This window comes from Formica exsecta, unplaced genomic scaffold (assembly GCF_003651465.1).
Source record: "Formica exsecta isolate Colony F162 unplaced genomic scaffold, ASM365146v1 scaffold421, whole genome shotgun sequence".
NCBI lineage: Eukaryota > Metazoa > Arthropoda > Insecta > Hymenoptera > Formicidae > Formica > Formica exsecta.
Window position 1 is genome coordinate 994528 of NW_021851451.1, and position 21102 is coordinate 1015629.

At 34.8% G+C, this 21102-nt stretch overlaps 3 protein-coding genes across 6 annotated transcripts in view; 1 reads left to right on the top strand and 2 right to left on the bottom strand.

Moving 5' to 3' along the window:
• On the bottom strand, nucleotides 1-2249 carry LOC115240203. The gene is made up of 2 exons (XM_029815219.1): nucleotides 1960-2249; nucleotides 1-1520 (listed from the first exon to the last, which is right to left on the bottom strand). Exons 1-2 carry the CDS (start codon nucleotides 2031-2033, stop codon nucleotides 731-733), a joined length of 864 nt encoding a protein of 287 aa, XP_029671079.1. The 5' UTR covers nucleotides 2034-2249; the 3' UTR covers nucleotides 1-730.
• Nucleotides 2250-3771: 1522 nt separating this feature from the next.
• Nucleotides 3772-10213, bottom strand: LOC115240205. Its single transcript, XM_029815227.1, is given in 12 exon segments — nucleotides 3772-4734; nucleotides 4820-5079; nucleotides 5081-5381; nucleotides 5538-5693; nucleotides 6136-6217; nucleotides 8032-8169; nucleotides 8615-8839; nucleotides 8928-9095; nucleotides 9187-9413; nucleotides 9489-9675; nucleotides 9749-9912; nucleotides 9988-10213. Coding segments are annotated over 12 exon segments (2334 nt in total). The 5' UTR covers nucleotides 10064-10213; the 3' UTR covers nucleotides 3772-4384.
• A 255-nt stretch (nucleotides 10214-10468) lies between these two features.
• The window catches only part of LOC115240200 (paired amphipathic helix protein Sin3a), a 25923-nt gene continuing 15289 nt past the window's right edge, over nucleotides 10469-21102 (top strand). For 2 of the 4 annotated variants that reach the window (XM_029815186.1, XM_029815188.1), the window contains exons 1-11: nucleotides 10469-13332; nucleotides 15194-15477; nucleotides 15554-15730; nucleotides 15849-16001; nucleotides 16266-16597; nucleotides 16721-16955; nucleotides 17035-17286; nucleotides 17641-18054; nucleotides 18171-18625; nucleotides 18727-19201; nucleotides 19291-19537. In XM_029815186.1, coding sequence (XP_029671046.1) covers nucleotides 15214-15477; nucleotides 15554-15730; nucleotides 15849-16001; nucleotides 16266-16597; nucleotides 16721-16955; nucleotides 17035-17286; nucleotides 17641-18054; nucleotides 18171-18625; nucleotides 18727-19201; nucleotides 19291-19537 — 3004 coding nt within the window. In that variant the 5' untranslated portion in view covers nucleotides 10469-13332; nucleotides 15194-15213. The remainder of the gene's footprint in view (nucleotides 13333-15193; nucleotides 15478-15553; nucleotides 15731-15848; nucleotides 16002-16265; nucleotides 16598-16720; nucleotides 16956-17034; nucleotides 17287-17640; nucleotides 18055-18170; nucleotides 18626-18726; nucleotides 19202-19290; nucleotides 19538-21102) is intronic. The other 2 variants (XM_029815187.1, XM_029815189.1) reach the window with 1 other exon arrangement.

The following is a 21102-nucleotide window of genomic DNA, read 5'->3' on the forward strand; positions in this document are numbered from 1 at the left end:
ATATAACACCATTCTGTTTTTAATAATAACCTTTTATATATAAACAAACATCTTATTTCCATAATCATATTATATTTTTATTTAAAAATATATATCTTTTTCTAACAATATTTTTAATTTTTATGCTGATATTATTAATCATTAATCACATAACTTGCATTTGCAAAAGTATTTTAACAGTATTAATTAAAGAGCAAAATCTTAATAAATTCTATCTTACTAAAACTAATATCTTTATAATAATGTAGTAAAGTATTAATCTTATACTGCACACAGATATGAATTATGTAATACACAGTAATAAAGCATAAATAGTTTCCTATTACAATCTTTAGATACAAACAAATAAATTTAATAGCATGTTAATTGCTAGAAAGTTTATCATAATTTTATCATAACCAAAAAAAAAAAAAAAAAAAACTTGCATGTTTCTTTTATTGGTTTGCACTCTATTCTCTAATATAATCTTAAAATTTATTGAAAGCATCATTAATATATACGAATTCCTCCTGCTTAGCTACAACAGCTTTCGTATGTATAAGAAAACATCTCCACATGCCCACATATACACATACACAAACTAAAAATATTATAATAATATACATAACGTGATCCTGCGCTGTAACTCAAATAAAAATGGATAATTTGCAGGATTGACTCTATGTAAATGGTAAACAAAAAGAAAATAATTTTTCATAATCTATTACTTACAGAGTTACTCATCAGTCATTCAAAATTTTAAATTATCCCGATTTTTTATATAAGTCGACTCAGACATATATTTAATGTTCATAGCTGTACATAGTTTTCTCATCTGAGTATAACCAATGCCCACTTCAACACATCCAGCTGCAGCAGCTGCATTAATATCTGATTTTTCTGGATGCATAGGTTCTGTCCAAATACTACTTTCATATTTACACATTTGACATTTAAAAAATAATTGTGTTAATAACCCGCGACGACGAAAATTTACTAGTTGCCAATACTTGAACTGGCATTCTATACCCCGTGCATGGTTATCGAATATCTGATGGATCTTGTTCCACATGTAAGCAATGTCCACTATGTATCGACCTTCAGGTATGTTCTTTGGTATATTATTAATTCTATCTGATAAGTTGTTGTTGTCTATAATTAAATCCTTCATATCATCACAATATTCAAGGTTTTCATTGTATGTGCTTTTCTCTTCTTCTTCATATATTTCATATACTTCTTCATATATTTCTATTTTCTTTTCTTTATCTAAAAAGCACTGTTTTTCTATAACCAAATTATTCTCATCCTTGTAATATCCGACATTTTCATTGTATATGCTTTCTTCTTTGTATGTCTCAATTAGTTCCTCGTTATCAATTTCTTCTTCCTTAACTTGATTAGGACAATGCAGGATTCCAGTCTCAACTTCCACATTTATGTCGGTTACAGATTTAATAGAAAGCTGAATATTAGTTACTTTCTCAGCATTATCGGCATTCTCAGCTTGTGTTTTATCTAGCTTTCGCATTGCCATCCGTCTGCAAAAAAAAATTAGAAAAACATTTAAATATGAACAGATTTTTAGACATTGCTATAATAAAAACAAATATATATTGTATTTTATATTTTTTCTTAATTTTACATAGCTTTAAAAGAAATAAAATCGATTGCCTATTTCAATTTTTTATTTCTAAAAATTGAGAATTATATGTGTATTAATTAATAATAATGTAATAATTAATTTTTAACAATTACTTATAATAAATTTATAGTATTATTATTTCTTGTGAACAAAAGTTCCAAACAATCTGATATAGATGGAAGTTCAGTAACAGGTACAACTCTCTTCCAAATTTTGTTGCGATATATATATATATATATAAATTTTTTGTTTACTGTGGATTATAGGAGATAAAATCGCTCATCATTGTAATTCATTATTGGATTGCAAAATAATTCTGTTTAAATTACACAAACCTTTTCATCCAGCCTTTTTTGCGAGATATTCGGCGCTTACAAAGGGGCAAATTTTTAGTATACTTTCGTCCCATTATTTCTTACTGTTTGTTAAATATTCACTGAAGAGAGTAATATATTTTTTCACAAGTAATTACGATATAGTAAATTCGCTCGCAAGAAACAAAAAAATGTTTAACACACAATCATAAATATATTAATAAGGTTAGATCGACAATCGACTGCAAAGCTCGAGTGCTCGAGCTCGAACAGCTCGAGGCCAGAGGCCAGAGCGGCCAGAGACACCAACGAGATATCAAGTCTGTTCTTTATAGCTGAACTGGCTGCACTAATTCATGAGCCGCGCGCACGAACTTAAATTACATGTACACGCTATGATTAATAATAAAATATAATAAATAATAAATTAATAAAAATAATCTTATCTCTTAGAAGTTTATTAAATCTTTCACATCCTCATTAGAAGACGCGTTAAATATTGTTAATTCATTATATTTATAACATTGTTTTGTTATCCGAGCAAAATAAGTTTCTTACAAACTGCTCTATCATAAAAAAAAAAAATACTATTAATCTTATTTTATCAACTGCAAAAACTTTCTCCATTTTTCTTCCATTCTCCTCTTGATTATATTGCATTTTATCTTGATTATCTTTTTTTGTTTCATTTTGATTATCTTTTTTTGTTTCATGCACTTACGCGTTAATTCCGCTATATTTTTTTCTAATTTTTGCACTTTTTTACATATTTCTGCTAATCTGTATAAAGAGTATTCATAGAATAAAACTTCATTAATTATAATTATTTTTGAAATTACTTTTACTTGGAACTGACGCGTAGTACTCATCATGTAAATATTCCTCTTTTTTCGCATGCATGCATATGATGTATGCATTGATTATGAATATTAATAATATGTGTGCGATCGTGGCGCAAAGAGTTGTGTGTCTGCTCTCTGCGCCAAAGGGCTCGGGTTCAAATCCAGCCAGAAACATCAAATATATTCGATCGCTACTTTCCCTTTCGGAAGGAGAGGTTGAAGGAGACCTACAGTATATTGTTTGTATTGTTCCTAATCCAGAATGGAACAGTTGCTAAATAATGGCCAAAAATATTATCCAACTATCAAAAAATCAGTGCCATTATCACTAATGAATAATTCCAATTCGTATAAGTATTAGAATTATTCCATTACTGATACTGATCTTCGATGTTTTGACAGTTGGATGATTTTTTGGCCATATATTTAGCAACTGTTCAACCAAAGTTTGTAACAATACTGATTCATCATATAAATGCACATTTAAAAAAATTTTGGGTCGTGGTTCGAAGGCTCGAGATTTGATAGATAGAAATATCAAGAAACATAGAAAAGGATAGGAACAGAATCTTTCTCTCTTTCCCCTTCTCTTTCTCTCTCTCTCTCTATGTTTTTATCAATATGTGAATGAATACAAAATTTTTGTATGACTTAGAAATCCTTTATTAACTGGCAAAACAATATCATCATTCATACAAATAATGCATCCTAGAAGTATCTTACGAGGGCATGTTGAGATTTTGCTTCTTCAAATATCTATTTCAATCATGTGATAGATAAAGTACTCTCTCTTTCTCTCTCTCTCTCTCTCTCTTGTATACTTCATCCAAAAACAATTGTCCCAAATAATAATGCGCACACATACATATATACTATCATGTATACATTCTCGAACACATTTATGCCTCAAATTACTATCAAATATATATAATATATATTGATTGTGTAAGAACTGCTTAATAGAAGGGATATAGAGTAAATTAAACCTGTCTACATACAAAAACATCTCAGATTTATATCGAAATTGTATAAATCAACAATAACGACATTAAATTACATGATTACTTCATAATAATAAAATACATACAAAAATCTGATACGTAATTATTGACACTGGTAGATGTAAAACTTGACATTTTACTGTCATTAAAAAAAACTACTTTCGGCAATTCGTGCATTCAAAAGAACTAAAGTATCTTATCAAAAGAAAAAGAACATTTTATTCTTTATCATTTGTTTTTTGCCAACAATAGATCTCACCAATGTATGAGGATTTTTTTTTTTATATGTGTCGTATCTCTTGGATATGAAAATTATATAGGCAGTTAACAAACAATTTCAAATAATGTTGTCTTATTAAATAACAAGTGAGTAAATCAAAACGTGAAATCCATCCCGCAAAAAATATGGAAAGGATAAAAGTCATAGAGAAGAAAAGACGGATTCGTCGAAATTTTAGAAGACTCATGTTAATATTAAATATATTACGAAACATATCTATTATGAATGTTAGAAAATCGCTGCGCGACTCACTTTTTCCAATTTATTAGTAACTGTATATAAATTACGAAAATCTCACTGCACCACACTACACTCTGATTTTATTACAGTTCATCCTTAACTATTGTATACCTATTTTTGCTTGGTGCCAATTTCTTGAATGCAGACTCTGGCGGTGTTGTAGGCGTTTTCACTTGTTTTCCAGTAATTTGTGGTATATCATTATTAGTGATGTCAGGACCATAATGAAATTCACGATGAAGTTTGCCAGAATACAAATCTTGGAGAAAAGCTTTAAGTTTCCCTTCTACAAAAATGTCATTGAAATCTTTGAACAGGTACATGTGTCTAAAGCTATCTATTGCAATCAATGGCAGATCTGCTGTGCTTTTTCCTAAATGATGTAGCGGATGTGCAAATTTCAGGCCATCAGCGGTTAAGAAATTGACATTCTCTGAAAAAAACAAAGAATATAATTTAAAAAGTTTTGTAAGTAATAATAACATAAATAAGAAAAGAGAGAACATGATATAACGTACGTTTTTCGCTTATTAATGTTCTAGTTACAATATCTTTGTACAACTTGACATTTTCTATATCATCGGGAGCATGAAATAGTATAAGGAATGGTAGCCCTTCTTCCGTTAATTCTTCCGCATTTTCGAATGTTATTTCTCTTACAAGCGGGACGCATTTCTCCTGTGCCCATACATTTAATTCATCATAAACGCGCAAACTTCCTTTATAAGTTTCATCTTCATCATTGGATAGGGCTTTATCGGATCGAATATATATCTTACCCAAAACCAACATGGAACTGGCAATCGTCCTTCAAATTAGTGGCAACTTTTCTGAATAATTCGTATTCTGGTGTATCTTTTCTGTCAAAATATCCGATAATCATACGCTTTTTATCATCAAGTTCATTAAGTTCTTTTAAATCAAAAAATTCTCTAATAGGATCTTCTAGCTGCTTCTTGATAAATTCTTGGAATGCTTCCGTTGATCGCTGACCCCTGTACTCTCTCTTGGTTGGTTGTCCATTTCTTATTACTTTTAATGTTGGATATTTGCTTATGTGAAACCTAGATGCCACAGATGCTGAAACATAATATAATCATATAATATTTCAACTAATTAAAAGAACATATCTGACAATAAAGCTTAACATATTTAATATAGAGATTAATATTTAGATCTTGCTTAACTATAATTACACAAATTGCCATATCTTTCCTCAAAACACTTTGAACATACTTTCTTGGTCACAATCCACTTTAGCCATTACTACTCTCCCTGGTTCTGGAAATTCTGCTCTAATCTTATCTGCAGCTTTATCAAAAATTGGAGCTAGTAAGTTGCTGAAGCGACACCATTGTGCATAGAAATTTATAAATACAAGTTCATTTTCAGCTGTAAAAAAATTTATATAGTTTTAAAAAAAATAAATGCAATGTTTGACTAATTCCTAAACATATTATTTTAAAATCAATAGATATTTATTTAGCAACAATATCTATTATTTCACTCGCACAACTGAAAATGTTTGAAAAAAATAGGATTTGATTGTTCAATTTGCATAGTATAAACTAAGCAAATTGAATAAAGTAATTCTTGAAATTAAAGTAGATTATTAAAAAAACATCAAATTTATTATTCTTTTTATAAAATTTACTGCAGGGTATCAAACATCCTAACATAATATAAAAAGAAATACATGGTACATAACATTGTACAAAATATAATAAATATTTTACAAAAGACAAAATATATATTAAAAAATTTCATAAATACTTTTAATACAGCAAGACATTTATTACACATTATATATATATGTGTATATATAATCCTTTACCTAATGTTGTATCAATATTCTTATGAGTGAGTGGAACTGCTCCTTCGCCTATTTCTTCCGCTATATTGTTTGGCAAATGTATCTAGAAGTATAGGAATATTAAATATGTATTATATATTTGTTTGCTTTGTTATAAAATCAAATTAATATATCAAATGCATATTAATCTTAGAAGAGAATCCCTCATATATTAGATAGTAGTACATATGATAAATTCCTTTCATATGACCTTTACCCTAAATCATTAAGCTAATCTTGTCGCTGTTAGACATAAATATATATTAAAAAATTTCATAAATACTTTTAATACAGCAAAAGTCCATAACCTCATATGTATCACTTTACTTACAGCAAATGAAAGTGCTGTCCAATTTCACAGCTTTGATTGGAGCATGTGCTTGTTAAATGGGAGTATATTATAATAATTATTATGATATATTATACATGATATTTTTACGCTACTAATAAGAGGAATTTTTATATCCATATTTTTTTTAACTCCATTAAAAATATTTGCATCATAAATAATAATTTATATAATGTGACAGCTCTATATATATAAATATATCAAATGCATATTAGATAGTAGTACATATGACAAATTCCTTTCATATGACCTTTACCCTAAATCATTAAGCTAATCTTGTCGCTGTTAGACATAAACGATTAACTAATGAATAGTAAACATTATAGCAATAGACAATCGCATAAATGAGAATGATGAACATTGAGATATTGTGAGACAATATTTTATTAAATTGGTTTAGTATTTTACAACTAATTATAAAACAGGCATGATATTTTTATCAACGCCAATCTCTTATATCTTGGTAATCAAATAAAAGATTACTATGATAATAATAAGAATTATAGTATAGGTTATGCGACATGAAGACGTTGAGAGAAAAATGTCGATAACGGGACGAGGCATTTAGACAAATAGTAATGGGAATTGAAAGACGAGTAGGATCGTGAGTTACGGGTAATGCGTCACAAGAAAATACTGTAAAATTTTCACACGCACCATTCGGGATTCGTTAAAAACTCGAAATGACGTGGCAATTGTGTAACGTGTTACTCACCAGGAGACAAGCATAAAGTATAAGTACTTTGAAATGAAAAATATCACAGCGGGTCAGCATTCTGCGATCTCGCGAAAACGACGGCTAAGCGACGAGCTTTTGAAACACCATCAGTAAGCGGCTGCCTATGTGTCAACTATGTGCTACGAGCTTAGCGCTTAGCGGCATATCGGAGAATCGAGTCGGAGTATTCTCGAAACAATCGATTATAACCGCCCCGCGCCGCTGACGTTTTCGAAACGCCAAAACCTGATTTTACGCATACGTACACGCGGAATTTATCACGGTATGCGTGCATGCGTGTGCGCGCGTTCCCGCTATCTTGTCCTTCGACTTAAATAGTTGTCTCTCATCACTTGACATAATTTTAAAAACATGTCTTTATCTATATTGCTCTCTTTCACACCTGTACTCACAATTAATTACGATTTGATGAGCTCGCTTGCATGTTTGCTCGTACATGAGATGTTTATATTTTAATCGGTTTTTTTATAATATATTAAATTCAATATATTTCTGAAAATCACACATGTAATATATTATACAGTAAAATTTTTTTTTAATTTATCTGGGGAGCATCTGCATAAAATAGTTATAAAAACGCGCGAGAATCATACGTATATATAAAATTTAGATCATTCAATAATACAAATTAGTATATGCATGAAAAAACCTATATTAAATCAAGATTAAACCATATTAAATCAGGATAGTGATGTGTATAAACATGTTATCAATATAAGTAAATCTTTTTAAATGGTTTTTACAAATAGATTTTATTTTTTTTGAAGTTTATAAATATTTACATTTGTACATTTGAAGTTAATGCTATCAAATTATAGAAACGAGTTTCGCTTATAGAATTTTGCCGATTAAGCGCGAAATAAGATGGTCCTGAATATGATATCATTGAACCACCCAAACATTCCTCTCCAGAATATAAAACAGCATACTGAAATTCATATAAATTGACCTATATACGATCTGTCATAAACTTACATGTATAATTCAAAGCAATAACAGAAGCCATATAACAGTACATTATATTTTAATTTCTTTAAATCAAACATGTTAATAAATATAATTATCTTTTTATGATAATTTGAGGGAAAGAAAGATAGAAAGAGAGGATAGAGAGGTACAATTAATTTTCTCTATTCTAAGTCAGGAGGTGTTTCTCTTTAAACTAAAATTCTCTTCTTGTGCTACTTTTTTACTATTCACTTTCGCACATAATCACATGATTACGTTAGCGCACGTATTTTGTGCATGTACCATTAGAATAAAAGACTAGAGAGACGAAGAATTTCTTAAAATAGAGAAACTGTCTAATTTGATTGATTTTATAAAATAGAAGAAATCGACTGTACATTTTGTAATTATATACTATAAATTACCTGCCCCTTTGTAATCGCTCGTAAAGGTACGCTAAGACGGATAAATAGCCGATTGTCGGATATTTTGTACACATTGCAAGAGATTAACGGATTCCTATGCTGGAAGCGAAAGTCACAATTCAAAACACCGCTGCATCTTAATTCGCGTGGCTCCTCACTGATCCAATGAACGTCCCGTGTTATCAGAAAGTCAGTGTACAATGCTGGATGGATTGTACTGTCCACCTGTATTGTAAAGATTATACATATGATTAAGAAGTTTTAATTTATCTTAAAAAAAATCATGATTTTTTTTATTTATTATATTGCATACCGCTAAAATGGTATTTGTGTTCTGATCCTTGTTAAACACATAATAAGCCTTGCTGCCACCGCCGATTCTACATCTTTGTCCTATTGTCAATTTATGAATACCATTGTGTTTGCCTATCGACAGTCCACTGTCTAGGTCTACATGTTCACCAGGTTTATCATCTATATACTGTAGCCATTACAAAATTATTATTAGTAAATCTTACTAGAATTGATGTACAATATATACACTGCTTGATGACAAACATATCCTCTTTTACCTCTGAAATAAAATCTTGAAACTCACGTTTGCCCACAAAGCAGATACCCATGCTCTCCTTTTTCTGTGCTATCTTGTGCAAGCCTGCTTCTTTAGCAATCGTCTTTACATGATTTTTCAGATAATTTCCAAGAGGAAACATGCAACGTCTTAAGGTTTGCTGCGGTATTTGATTTAAAAAAAATGTTTGGTCTTTACTATTGTCGTGTGCTTGTAATAAGTGTACATCTATAGAAATATTACAATTGCATTAAGAAATATTTGATTAGAAAAAAATATTTTTTTAACATAGAGGATACTTGCTAGTATCTTCTTTATAGTTTTCCAAATAAGGTCCAAAGCTTGTATTAGCGTAATGACCTGTCGCAATTGCATCTGCTTGAAATCTATTAAATGCAACATCAAAAAATTTATTAAACTTTATGTTCTTGTTGCACAAAATATCTGGATTCGGAGTATATCCAGTCTGATACTTTTCTATAAGATCGCTGAAAAAATGAGAGGCAATTAAAGATTGTTATCTATATTAGTCATTGTAAAAAAAAAAAAAAAAAAAAAAAAAAAAAAACTTCGTTCCAATATTCCTTCACAAAATCAATTTGTATTAAAGGAATCTTTAGTTTATTGCAAATCCATCGAGCATCTTCGTAATCTTTCTCAACTGCACACTTTCCTGTTTCATCTCTAATGTCCCAATTCTTCATAAATATTCCAGTGACATTAAATCCTTGAAAAGGTGTACTTTTTTAATAAGTATATAAAAGGAATGAATAAAATTTTATAAATATTTTAATTTTTTTACCTTTATTTTTAAGTAAAAGAGCCGTCACGGCGCTATCAACGCCACCTGATATGCCCACCACAACGTTTTTGATCATTTTTATGGAATAATTCGTTGCAATTCGTATTGCATATTATTATGCAACTTTTATTATATTGATTTTCAACTTTTTAAGAATATTTGCGTCTTTTTGTTAGATTAATTATTTTATTCTCTCATTCCAAATAAAGCTTTTCCAAGCTTTATTTCCATCTGCAAGGAATGATGCAATTCGAAAATTTGGATAGAAATATGCTGACATTTATTAGCATTCCCGACTAAATAAATGACTTGTTAAATTTGTCCAGAAATGAGAATGCTTCAGTTACTTGCAAACAGGCCACGCCATGCGGACGGTTCGCAGATCGACTCGTGCATACGTCACATGGCAAAGTACCATATATATATATATATATATATAAAAGAAAAAAATAGAAACTTTGAATACTTTATTCCATATCTCCCAATTTTCGTCTCGAGAACATTATAATATATCTTGACGAGATCGAACGATAATGTCACCATTCGTCTCTCTCTCTCTCTCTCTCTCTCTCTCTTTCTCTCTCTCGCGCGCGCGTGACACGAGCAAGCCGCCCGTTCATCATCGTAAGATCGAGACTCGCGCGCGCGCGAGGTCCGCTGACCAATCCACGCGTGGCTCTCTCCGGTCGGTGACCAGTCAAGCTCTATGACAGATAGCCGTGGAACAGTTGCGGCGCGTAGTGCACTCGCTATGGCGAATTTCGGCGTGTGCGACAGGACTCGGCGACGTCTCGCGTGCCGCGGCGCGCGTCCAAAATCGCCGAGTCGGCGACGCTTCGTCCGACGAACGGCGCGATCCTGTCGCATCGGTGGGCCATTTTGCGCAGTACCCGTGACCCAGATTACGATGGGGGGTTCGCTCGTCTCTTGGAACAGCTGTTGGCTCCGAGACGTCGGCCGGACGCGCGGGGGAAAAATGCACGTAGTATATACATGTATATACTCGACGAGCTGCGCGCGCCTCTTGGCGGCTTGACGCAACAATGGCGGCTTCAGGGCCGTACGTATCCGCCGTATGTTTTAGGCACCCGTTGTCGCGGAAACGAATTAATTCGATAATAATCAACAATAGGTTCAGAGTAAGAGACACGCGATGAAAGACAAGTCGAATGCTAAAGCGTGACTCGCTCAAAAGTAATTATATGTACTTTGACATATCACTTTGCAATGCAAATTTTTATTCATCCAATTAAAGATATTGCCTGACGATGACGTGCATTTAAAAAGAACCAATAGTCGCACGATATTCATGAATACGAATCCACCATATTTATAGGAATATCTAACCGCGGTCTAATCAAGCAACATTATTCCGTCTCTTTATTATCTTCAAAGGACTCCGCCGACAAAGGAGTTAATAAAAAAGGCGCGTGCTTTGGATATCGGGCGGACTCGCGTGGTCCTCATTACACAAGCGCGCGCGCGCGCGCGCGCGTCTTCGCGTTTTTAATTCGTGTCCTTTAGACACGGACGGTTTGCTCGGATCGACGCCCGATGCCGCTTCTGGCGACGGGAGCGGGAGCCTTCTCTCCCGGGCCTCCTCGCGTAGTAGTATAGTCATACATACACGCACACATACGTAACGTACAAGGCACAAGGCGACATACGTGCGCCGCTCGTCGCGCCACAAGCGCGCAAGCCACAACGGATGACGCCGTCGTGCGATGGGAGGCGCTAAGAGCCGGCAGCAGCGCCCAAGTGGTTGGTAACAGAGACGCCGCGCCGCTCGCGCCAATACGCTCCTGCGCAGCATCTACCCCCACCCCGTCGTCGTCGCTCGCCGCCGTTCGCCGTCCGTCGTAGTCGTCGTCGTCGTCGTCGTCGTCCCGTGTCCCGTGTCCCGTCCCGCTACGCGACCAGCGGTTCCTTGTTTGCCATCACGCGAAATCCAATAGTTTGCCTTGTACCGTGGTGAGGGAGTGCGGATGCGCGGTTCGGCGATTTCGCGTATACGCGTCGACTCGCGAGCGGAGAAAAAAAGTGCGGTGAGGAAATTGAGGAACGAGAGAGGAGAGAGAGTGTGAGAGAAGAGAGCCACCCGGTGCGATGCGTGCCCCGTGCCCGCGCCAAAGATGCCCATTATCCCGCGTTTGTTTACCCACACGACGAGATTTCGCCGATTTTGCTGAGAAGTGATCTCCCGCGCGCGCATATCCGCGGTAGCGGGAGCACACAGTGAATTCCGTACCTATCTACCTATCTACCTATCTACGGACGACCGGACCAACCGGCCCGTTAAGGCTTCGTTGATTTTTTGGTTGGTGAAAAGACGAGGAATCGAGGAAGAGAGAAAAAGACGAAGAGGCGCGGAACACGTATAAAAATTGCGCGAAGGGGCGAAGGAGGAGGAGGAGGAGGAGGAGGAGGAGGAGGAGGATCCGAGTGTTGTATGTGGAGAAAGAGAACGAGAAAGTAAGAGAGAGACAGAGAAAGAGAGAGAGAGAGAGAGCGAGACAGTGTGTGAAACAGAGGGAGCGCGAACGCGCGAACGGAAGAGAAACAGAGAGAGGTGGAGACGGTGTATGTGTAGTACGTGTATGTGCGCGTGAGAGACGGAGAGAGGCGACGAGAAAGATAGAGAAGGAGAGCTTTTGTGGTGTATGTAAGGGTCGATTATACGCCGTCGACAGAGGCTCGACTGCGAGGGAAGGAACTACTGGTGATACGGCTAACCGCGAGGAGGGTGCGCGAGGAGGTGAGCCCGCGAGAGAGGAGGCTCCTTTTAGCGGTGGCGGACCGAGTGACCGCACGCGGCGCGAACGTTACATTACTTGTCGCGGAGCCCGCTCGCGCGCGGGGAATGCGTTATGTATTTACGTAGAATATTGCGTAACGTACAGGGGGCCGGCTAGTGTGTTTGGGAAAAACGCGCGCGCGCGCGCGCGCCACCGACCAAATATCCTCGCTTTCGTTTATACTCGCCTTTAACAAATTTTCCGCGATTCCGGGGGACGGTGCCCCCCTGAGGGACGGTGACGGTGGAGGAGGAGAAGTGCGGGTTGGTTGACTCTATACCGGCGCAAGTTTCGCGCGTGCATACGCAGCAGGAATCTCCAAGCAACCCGGCCGCCGCCGCCGACGCCGCGATCGAAAGTTTCGGGGGAGCTGGATAGAGAGGAGAGCTCTCGGCTCTTGACTCGGCGACGCCAGTGCACTATACTCGCGTCAAGGGACGTATCTCGACGCCACCACCATCTCCGTTACCTCGTCGTGCCCGTCGTCGCGCTTCTGCGACGAAACTACGTAGGAGATAGGGACGCAGGACGTTTTCTCAGATGGAAATTGGTACGGATGGAGAAAGAGAAAGAGAAAGAGAGAGAGAGAGACACGAGAGATACTTCGCACGCGGCCACAATGTCCGGAACAGATTTGTTCGACGCCAATTTTTTTCCACGTATGCGCGCAAGGTCGCGTCGAGAACTCTTGCAGCTGGGGGTCGATCGTGTCTCTCTCGTAGAGCTCTAACGCGAGTTTATAATTTATTTTTATAACGCGCCTCTCTCGAAGTGGCTCGCGCGTCTCGTTTGTTCTCCGCTTTTAACGCGATTAATTTTCGCTTTCGTTTTCGAACGCGCGAGATGTATCGCTGTTTAACGATCTCTCTTTGCCACGATGACAATATACCTTTCGACATTTCCTATGAATCATATTTATTTTGAATTGTCAATGAGCCTGAGAGGCGTAAAATAGTTACCTAGATACCTTTGAATACTAGCATTAATTTGGACCAAATTATTGTGCACTGATAAAAAAAATTTATTGTATATATATTATAGGTTTATAATTTCTAAAATACGCTAATAAAATAAGCCACGTGTATATATATCTTATATTCAATGTTTCATAATCATGACTGAGACACTTGAAAAAAGTGATTCAATCATATGGTGCCATCTAAATTCCCTTTGTTTATACTTATATATGTTTTTAAGTGAATAAATTTGTGCATAATTGAGAAATATTCTATATAAATGTTATGGGATAAAAATTAAGGAGATAAAGTAGAAGAAAAAAGTTGTTAAAACTATGTCAGGTTAAGTTAGGTTATGTAGAAAGTCTCTATATAATCTCGGCATTACTTACAGATTAACAATTAGATGATTAAACAATGAAATGGCTGATAAAAAAAAAAAAAAAAAAAAAAAAAAAACAAGAGTCTTTTGCTCATGAGAAACGTTAAGATCTTTGAGACCTTCTACATAATTTAATTTGATATAATCTTCACATGTTACTTTCTTTTATTTGTATCTATCTCATAAGATTTACACAGAATATTATTTTTAAAAAAATCGCGCACAAATTTTACCTGCAAATTTACTAATTTACTTGGAAATATATAAATAGATAAAGTAAAGGGACTGTTTCTCAGATGATGCCTGATGCCATATGATTTCAAATGTCTCAATGTCATAATTTTGAAATATATTGGACGTATAAGATATATATAAAACATGTGACATATATATTTTTCAAGTGTGTATTTTGGAAATTATAAGCAATATGTGTGATATAAGCTTTCTATCTGTGAACATTAATCTGCTTAAAATTAATACTTTTAGTATTTAAAGATATCTAGATATTGTGGTTGTTATTTTATTTCATTGAGATTTATTTAGATTTATAAATAAATAATAACTTGTAGGAAATAGAAAAAGCAGTTTAAATTTTTATTAATATATGTTTAATACATTTTATATATAAAATAAAAGAATAATACGTGTGTCACAAAATTATTAGCTTCAAACATCTGAAAATCTTATTAAAATTGATAAATATAACTCAAACATGAAAATATAAGCATGTATCATGTATCAAAATAAAATATACAAATGAATAATATTGGTATATGATACTGTTTTTGCAGAATTATGTTTAATCATTTTTGTGAGACAAACACACAATATGTCTTTAGTGTTACATACATATTGTTTCCATTAATCCATATATAATTTTGCAATTTTCCATTTTTATATTTATAAATAACTTTTAAACAGAAAATTTGCTATCGCATATATCAACCAAACTCTAAAATAAATTGTCTAAACATTTTTCATTAAAAATGTATGCCTTAATATTTAATAGTAATGTGCATATTAGATGCAGTGAAAACAGAGAATAGATTTATTAGAATTATCTTTATTTTTAGCACTTCCAATGTGATTTGCAATGAAACGTATTCGTGGACTAGACGACGTAACATCACCACCAGCAAGGCACTCAACGGTGAGTGCGGGAAGCGGCTTAGGTGGTGGAGGAGGTAGCTTAGAATATCATACAAGCAGTGGGATAGGTGTTGTTGTACCTGGTCAAGCAGTTCGATCTGTTGCTTCGAAAGAAATGCCAGGGAGTATACAATTTGGTACTGCCCAAGCTCAACAGCAATATACCGGTGCAATTGTTGTGCCAACGGCAGCACCATCTCCCATCAAAGTAAGTCATTATGCGTGTGTATAACAATAATAGATAGAGTATTGCAATAAATATTACACAAATGTCATATTTATAGCAGGCGAGTGGTTCTACGGGAGGACTTAGTTCTACATGTAGCAGTAGCAACATAAATAGTAGTGGTTTGAATAGCGGATTAGGTAGCGGCAATAGTCATACCATGGCTTCCCAACAACCTGCATCAGGATCACAAAATCAAGTACATACGCAACAGCAATCGACAATAAGGCATAAGGTTTGTGTTTTCCAAGTTTTCCTTAAAATGAATAGAAAAAAAAAGTAAATATCTTTATTAAGCATTAGGCTAATATAAGAAAGTTTTAAAGAAAGTATAACTGTAATTATATATACAGGTGCATACTGGTAATGTAACACCACTGGCATCCACTCCACCTGGCTCCAACCAAGGAGGAGCAGGAGGAGGATCCCAGTTCCAGAGATTAAAAGTGGAAGATGCGCTATCTTACCTAGATCAAGTCAAATATAAATTCAGTGATCAACCACAGGTGAATAATAAAAATTTAATTTTGCATACTTAATGCATTAGCAGTTAGTAAAAAAGAAAATGCTAGTAAACTAATATGCTTTTTTCATTATCAAGCTTTTACATATTAATTCTCATTGGATTTAATTTTTCTACAGCTGCTAGCTTTTTAATATACTTTTAAATAGACATACTAGTTGCTAAAAGAAGCATTATATGAATCATGCTTAAATAAAGAAAAAATGCTTGATGTGTGTTATTTTAACATGAATATTTTTATTTATAGGTGTACAATGATTTCTTGGATATCATGAAGGAATTTAAATCTCAAAGTATAGATACTCCGGGCGTTATAACCCGAGTGAGTCATCTATTCAAAGGACATCCCGAGCTTATTGTTGGTTTCAATACATTTCTCCCACCAGGCTATAAAATAGAGGTACAAGCAAACGAACAAGGATATGCCTTTCAAGTGTCTGTCAGTATGCCCAGTCCAACAGCAACGCACACAGCTACGTTATCTCAGCATCATTGTACAGTCAATGTTGGTTCACCTCCTGTGGCTAGCCCACCTACGCAGCCCGCAAAAGCACCCCCAGTTTTACAAATAATGCAAGGGTAGGTATTTTGCCAAATATATGTAATTTTTTCTATGTAATAATATAAATGTAACCAGAATAATTTTTGAAAATTGATCTAAAAAGAAGATATACATGTGTCTGCGATTCCGATTGTTCTTAGGTCGGGCAACATACACCATACTTTAGCAAACAGTATTACAACTAACAGTTTAACTGTTCACGCGCCTTCACCACCGCCGGTACCAGTGTATAATAATTCTCATGTTAGTACTGCACAAGCGCAAGCTGTCAGTCAAGCTTTAAGTCAAGCAGATGGTGTATCAACTGGTGGACAAACACAGCAAAGTCAGCCAGTAGAATTCAACCATGCGATAAATTATGTTAATAAAATCAAAGTAAGGGATTATAACAGTGATTACAAAAAAGAATAATAAAGAGCAATGGAATATATGTATAATATAAAATTATTTCTAGAATCGTTTCCAAGGTCAACCAGATAAATACAAACGTTTCTTGGAGATATTACATACGTATCAAAAAGAACAGAGAAACTTAAAGGAATCTGGACATATGGGAGGTACGAGTTCTGGCGCTACAACTGGAGCAAAACATTTAACAGAAGCAGAAGTTTATAGTCAAGTGGCTAAATTATTTGAAAATCAAGAAGACTTACTTGCTGAGTTTGGACAATTTTTGCCAGATGCTACTAATCAGCAAAGTTCGTTGGTGAGTCATCTATTTACAATAGGACAAACTAATAATTTTAAAATTTTGGATTTTCGGGATTTCGAGAAAATCGCGATCTGTTTAAAGAGTAACATCTATTACAAGTAAACTTTCAAATGAATAATAATTCTAAGACAGAAATATTATTTAATTATCTCATAACATATATATATTTAGCATATAAGAGCAAATGGAAGATAATATTCATAAAATGTGTAATCTTCATTATTTACATTCATTCGTTTCAAACATATATCTTTTCCTCGTTTGAATGTTTACAAACAATTATATATAAAAGAGAAAAGAAAAAAAAACAGCATAGTCTTTGCAAAACAGTAGTCTGATTTGTATTAGTCTGCTATGTTTCAGACTAACAAAACAACATCGATTAACGATCATACGGCGATTGTTAAAAAACCAATTGGTCTCAAAACACCTTACAACAATTCTGGGACTATTTCGAGAGATCTTCGAGAATCCAGCAGTACGGCCGGATTGGAACGCGATAATCGAGATCATAGAGAACGGGAACGAGAACGAGATAGATCGAACGTACGAGACATCAATAGCGGTCAGAAACCTGGGCATAGTACCGGACAGTTGAAAAGGAGTCCATCATTTTCAACTTCGGCAACAGCCGGAAATTCTCATCACGTACAACATGGACCGCCGCCTTTGAAGAAACCTAAAGTTGCTTCGATGCGTGACGTTACTATAGCGGAAGCTGGCAAATATGGTACTTTGAACGACTATGCGTTCTTTGACAAGGTGAGCAGCATCTTAAATATTTATATTTTTTAAGTTTTGACTCTGACGTCTTCTTTAAAAGCGAGCAAATTTTTTTAAGTGAATTTATAATAAATTATTGATAATATTTCTTTCAGGTTCGAAAGTCACTCAGATCACAAGACGTTTATGAGAACTTTCTTCGATGCCTTGTACTTTTTAATCAAGAAATAGTATCAAAATCGGAACTTGTTTTGTTGGTGACACCGTTCCTTGGCCGTTACCCAGAACTCTTACGTTGGTTCAAAGATTTCCTTGGTTATTTACCAGCTGATTCGTCCGCCACTACGACGGCAAACTCGGGTAATGCAGTAGGCGTGGAGACTTTCCCAAACAGTGTTGTACGGAGCCATCAGGAACGACCGCAAAATGACTTGGCGATAGAAATCGATTATGCAGCGTGCAAACGATTAGGAGCGTCGTATTGCGCATTGCCAAAGTCGTATATTCAACCAAAATGTGGTGGCAGAACGCAATTATGTAAGGAAGTTCTCAACGATACATGGGTCTCGTTTCCAACTTGGTCAGAGGACAGTACATTTGTAACATCAAGGTAAGTGATAAGTTCTATCTATCTGAGAAATTGAATATTTTTGTAATAATAGTTATATAGATGTTATAATTTACGAAATTTATATATATTTATTTGTCCAGGAAAACTCAATACGAGGAATCCATATATCGTTGCGAGGATGAACGTTTTGAATTGGACGTCGTTATAGAAACCAACGCATCGACAATTAGGGTACTCGAAGGCGTTCATAAAAAGATGAATAGAATGAGTCAAGAAGAAGCGCAGAAATATAAACTTGACGACTGTCTCGGTGGTTCTTCCCCGACGATTCATCAACGAGCGATAAAGAGGATATATGGCGACAAATCTCACGATATCATAGAAGGTCTCAAAAAGAATCCTCAAATAGCCGTGCCTATTGTACTCCGCCGGTTGAAAGCTAAGGAGGAAGAATGGCGGGAGGCACAAAAGGGTTTCAATAAAATCTGGAGAGAACAGAACGAAAAATATTACTTAAAATCCTTGGATCACCAGGGAATTAACTTTAAACAAAACGATGTAAAAGCATTGAGGTCTAAAAGTTTGTTCAATGAAATCGAAACCATATATGACGAGGTTGGTATATATTCATCTTAGTTTTATCTATAATTTTATAATTCTCTCTTTAATTTTGTCATTATTAAATGTGTTAATATCTTATACAGAGACACGAACAGGGTGATGACAGTAATGGTGATGGTCAGGGAAATAGTGGTCCACACCTCATTCTACCATACAAAGATAAATCTGTATTAGACGATGCAGCTAATCTTTTAATTCATCATGTTAAACGGCAAACCGGTATCCATAAGGAAGACAAGCAGCGGATAAAACTTTTATTAAAGCATTTCATACCTGATCTCTTTTTCCATACACGACAAGAACTTAGTGACGACGAAAGGGATGAAGATGGTAAGTTTCTTTACAATATCTATTTCCCATAAATAAGATTTTTTTTTTTTTTTTTTTTTTTTTTTTTTTTTTTTTTTTTTTTTTTTTTTTTTTTTTTTACGAGATGAGTTTTTTTTCTATCAAGTTATATATGAAGATTGAGATGCACCGACGGCCTGAGTTAATTTAATCTAGATTAGCAATTCGTTGCCTTTTCAGAGATTATAATCCCAATTATAATATAGAGAGTAAAAGAAAATTTAGTTAAGTAAATTTACTGCTAAGCGACGCTGGCATTATTAATCTAAGATTCTCTTCAAAATGCCAGTTTCCTAGAAATTTCTTAAATATGATTCCAAATATTGTATATACGACGGGATATATATAAATATGTCATTTTTTATTTCCGTATATCAAAAATTAAAAATCTATATAGAAAGAAATTATAAATTATAAATTATAAATATAGATCTTATACACTCTCCAGCACAATTACAGACATGTGCCATTGTAGAGAAAATTATTAATTATGTATATATTAATATGAAACTGCGCTACCTCGAGAGCGATCAATTTCACCGAGCAGAAGATATCATTACCGCGATGCGCCCTCATATAACGCCGTTGTCCGTTAATACCATGACGCGAAGATGTAACGTAACAAACGTATCGCGCCGCCGACACGGAACCGTTCCAGCGCACACCGACTCTATCGACTCGATTACACTGGCTGGCTGGCTGACTGTGTACTACGGTAAACTACTGACTGCGACAATCTGCATTGCGCGTGGCTCACACATACGGTACATTCACGGTAGCCAAGCCTATACTCCGTCCGATAGCGTACTCGCACACCGTACTGGATCGCTATTACAAACGTAAGGGACATATAACTGCTATCGACCATGTGTTCTCCACCTGTCATAGCGGTCCGATACGCGCAGAACTACGGGAACCGACGACCGTGCACTGATACGAATTATTGTACTTCGGCTTACGGTAACGTGCGGCAATTAATTTCTACGCGCGAGCTCACAGCTTCTGCGATATAATTACCAGAGTAAATATAATCGCCGGATTGCTCAGCGTACAGTATTTTCTGCTTTTCGTTGCATCAATCTTATTTAATAATCTCTTAAATAAAATCGAAAAGTTATTTCTTTGTATAGATATTTTAATTGGTAGATTTGTCAAATAGTGTGTTTGAGAAAAATAAATAAGTATGTTTATTTATTGTAATTGGAAATATATTCCGCTTAAGGGGGCATACCCGTTTGAATCTTCGAAAATTGAGTACATTTTCTAAATTTTTTGCAGCGTAACGATTTGATGAAAACTTTTTTTCTTTTTTTACAATATTAATACAATATTATTAAATACTTAAATAAAAATGTTCAGCTTAAAAAATTTTTTTTTTCAAAGTTATGCGAATATTTGCAGAGTTATGTTTTCGTGCACGGTGTGCATGAAAACTCGGGATACGTTCAACGGACTGATTTCAAATTTTGCGAATTCCTAATAAGATTCCGCATCTGCTAACAAAACTTTTTTTAAATCCAATTCCAATTTTTTGTTATAAACAAAAA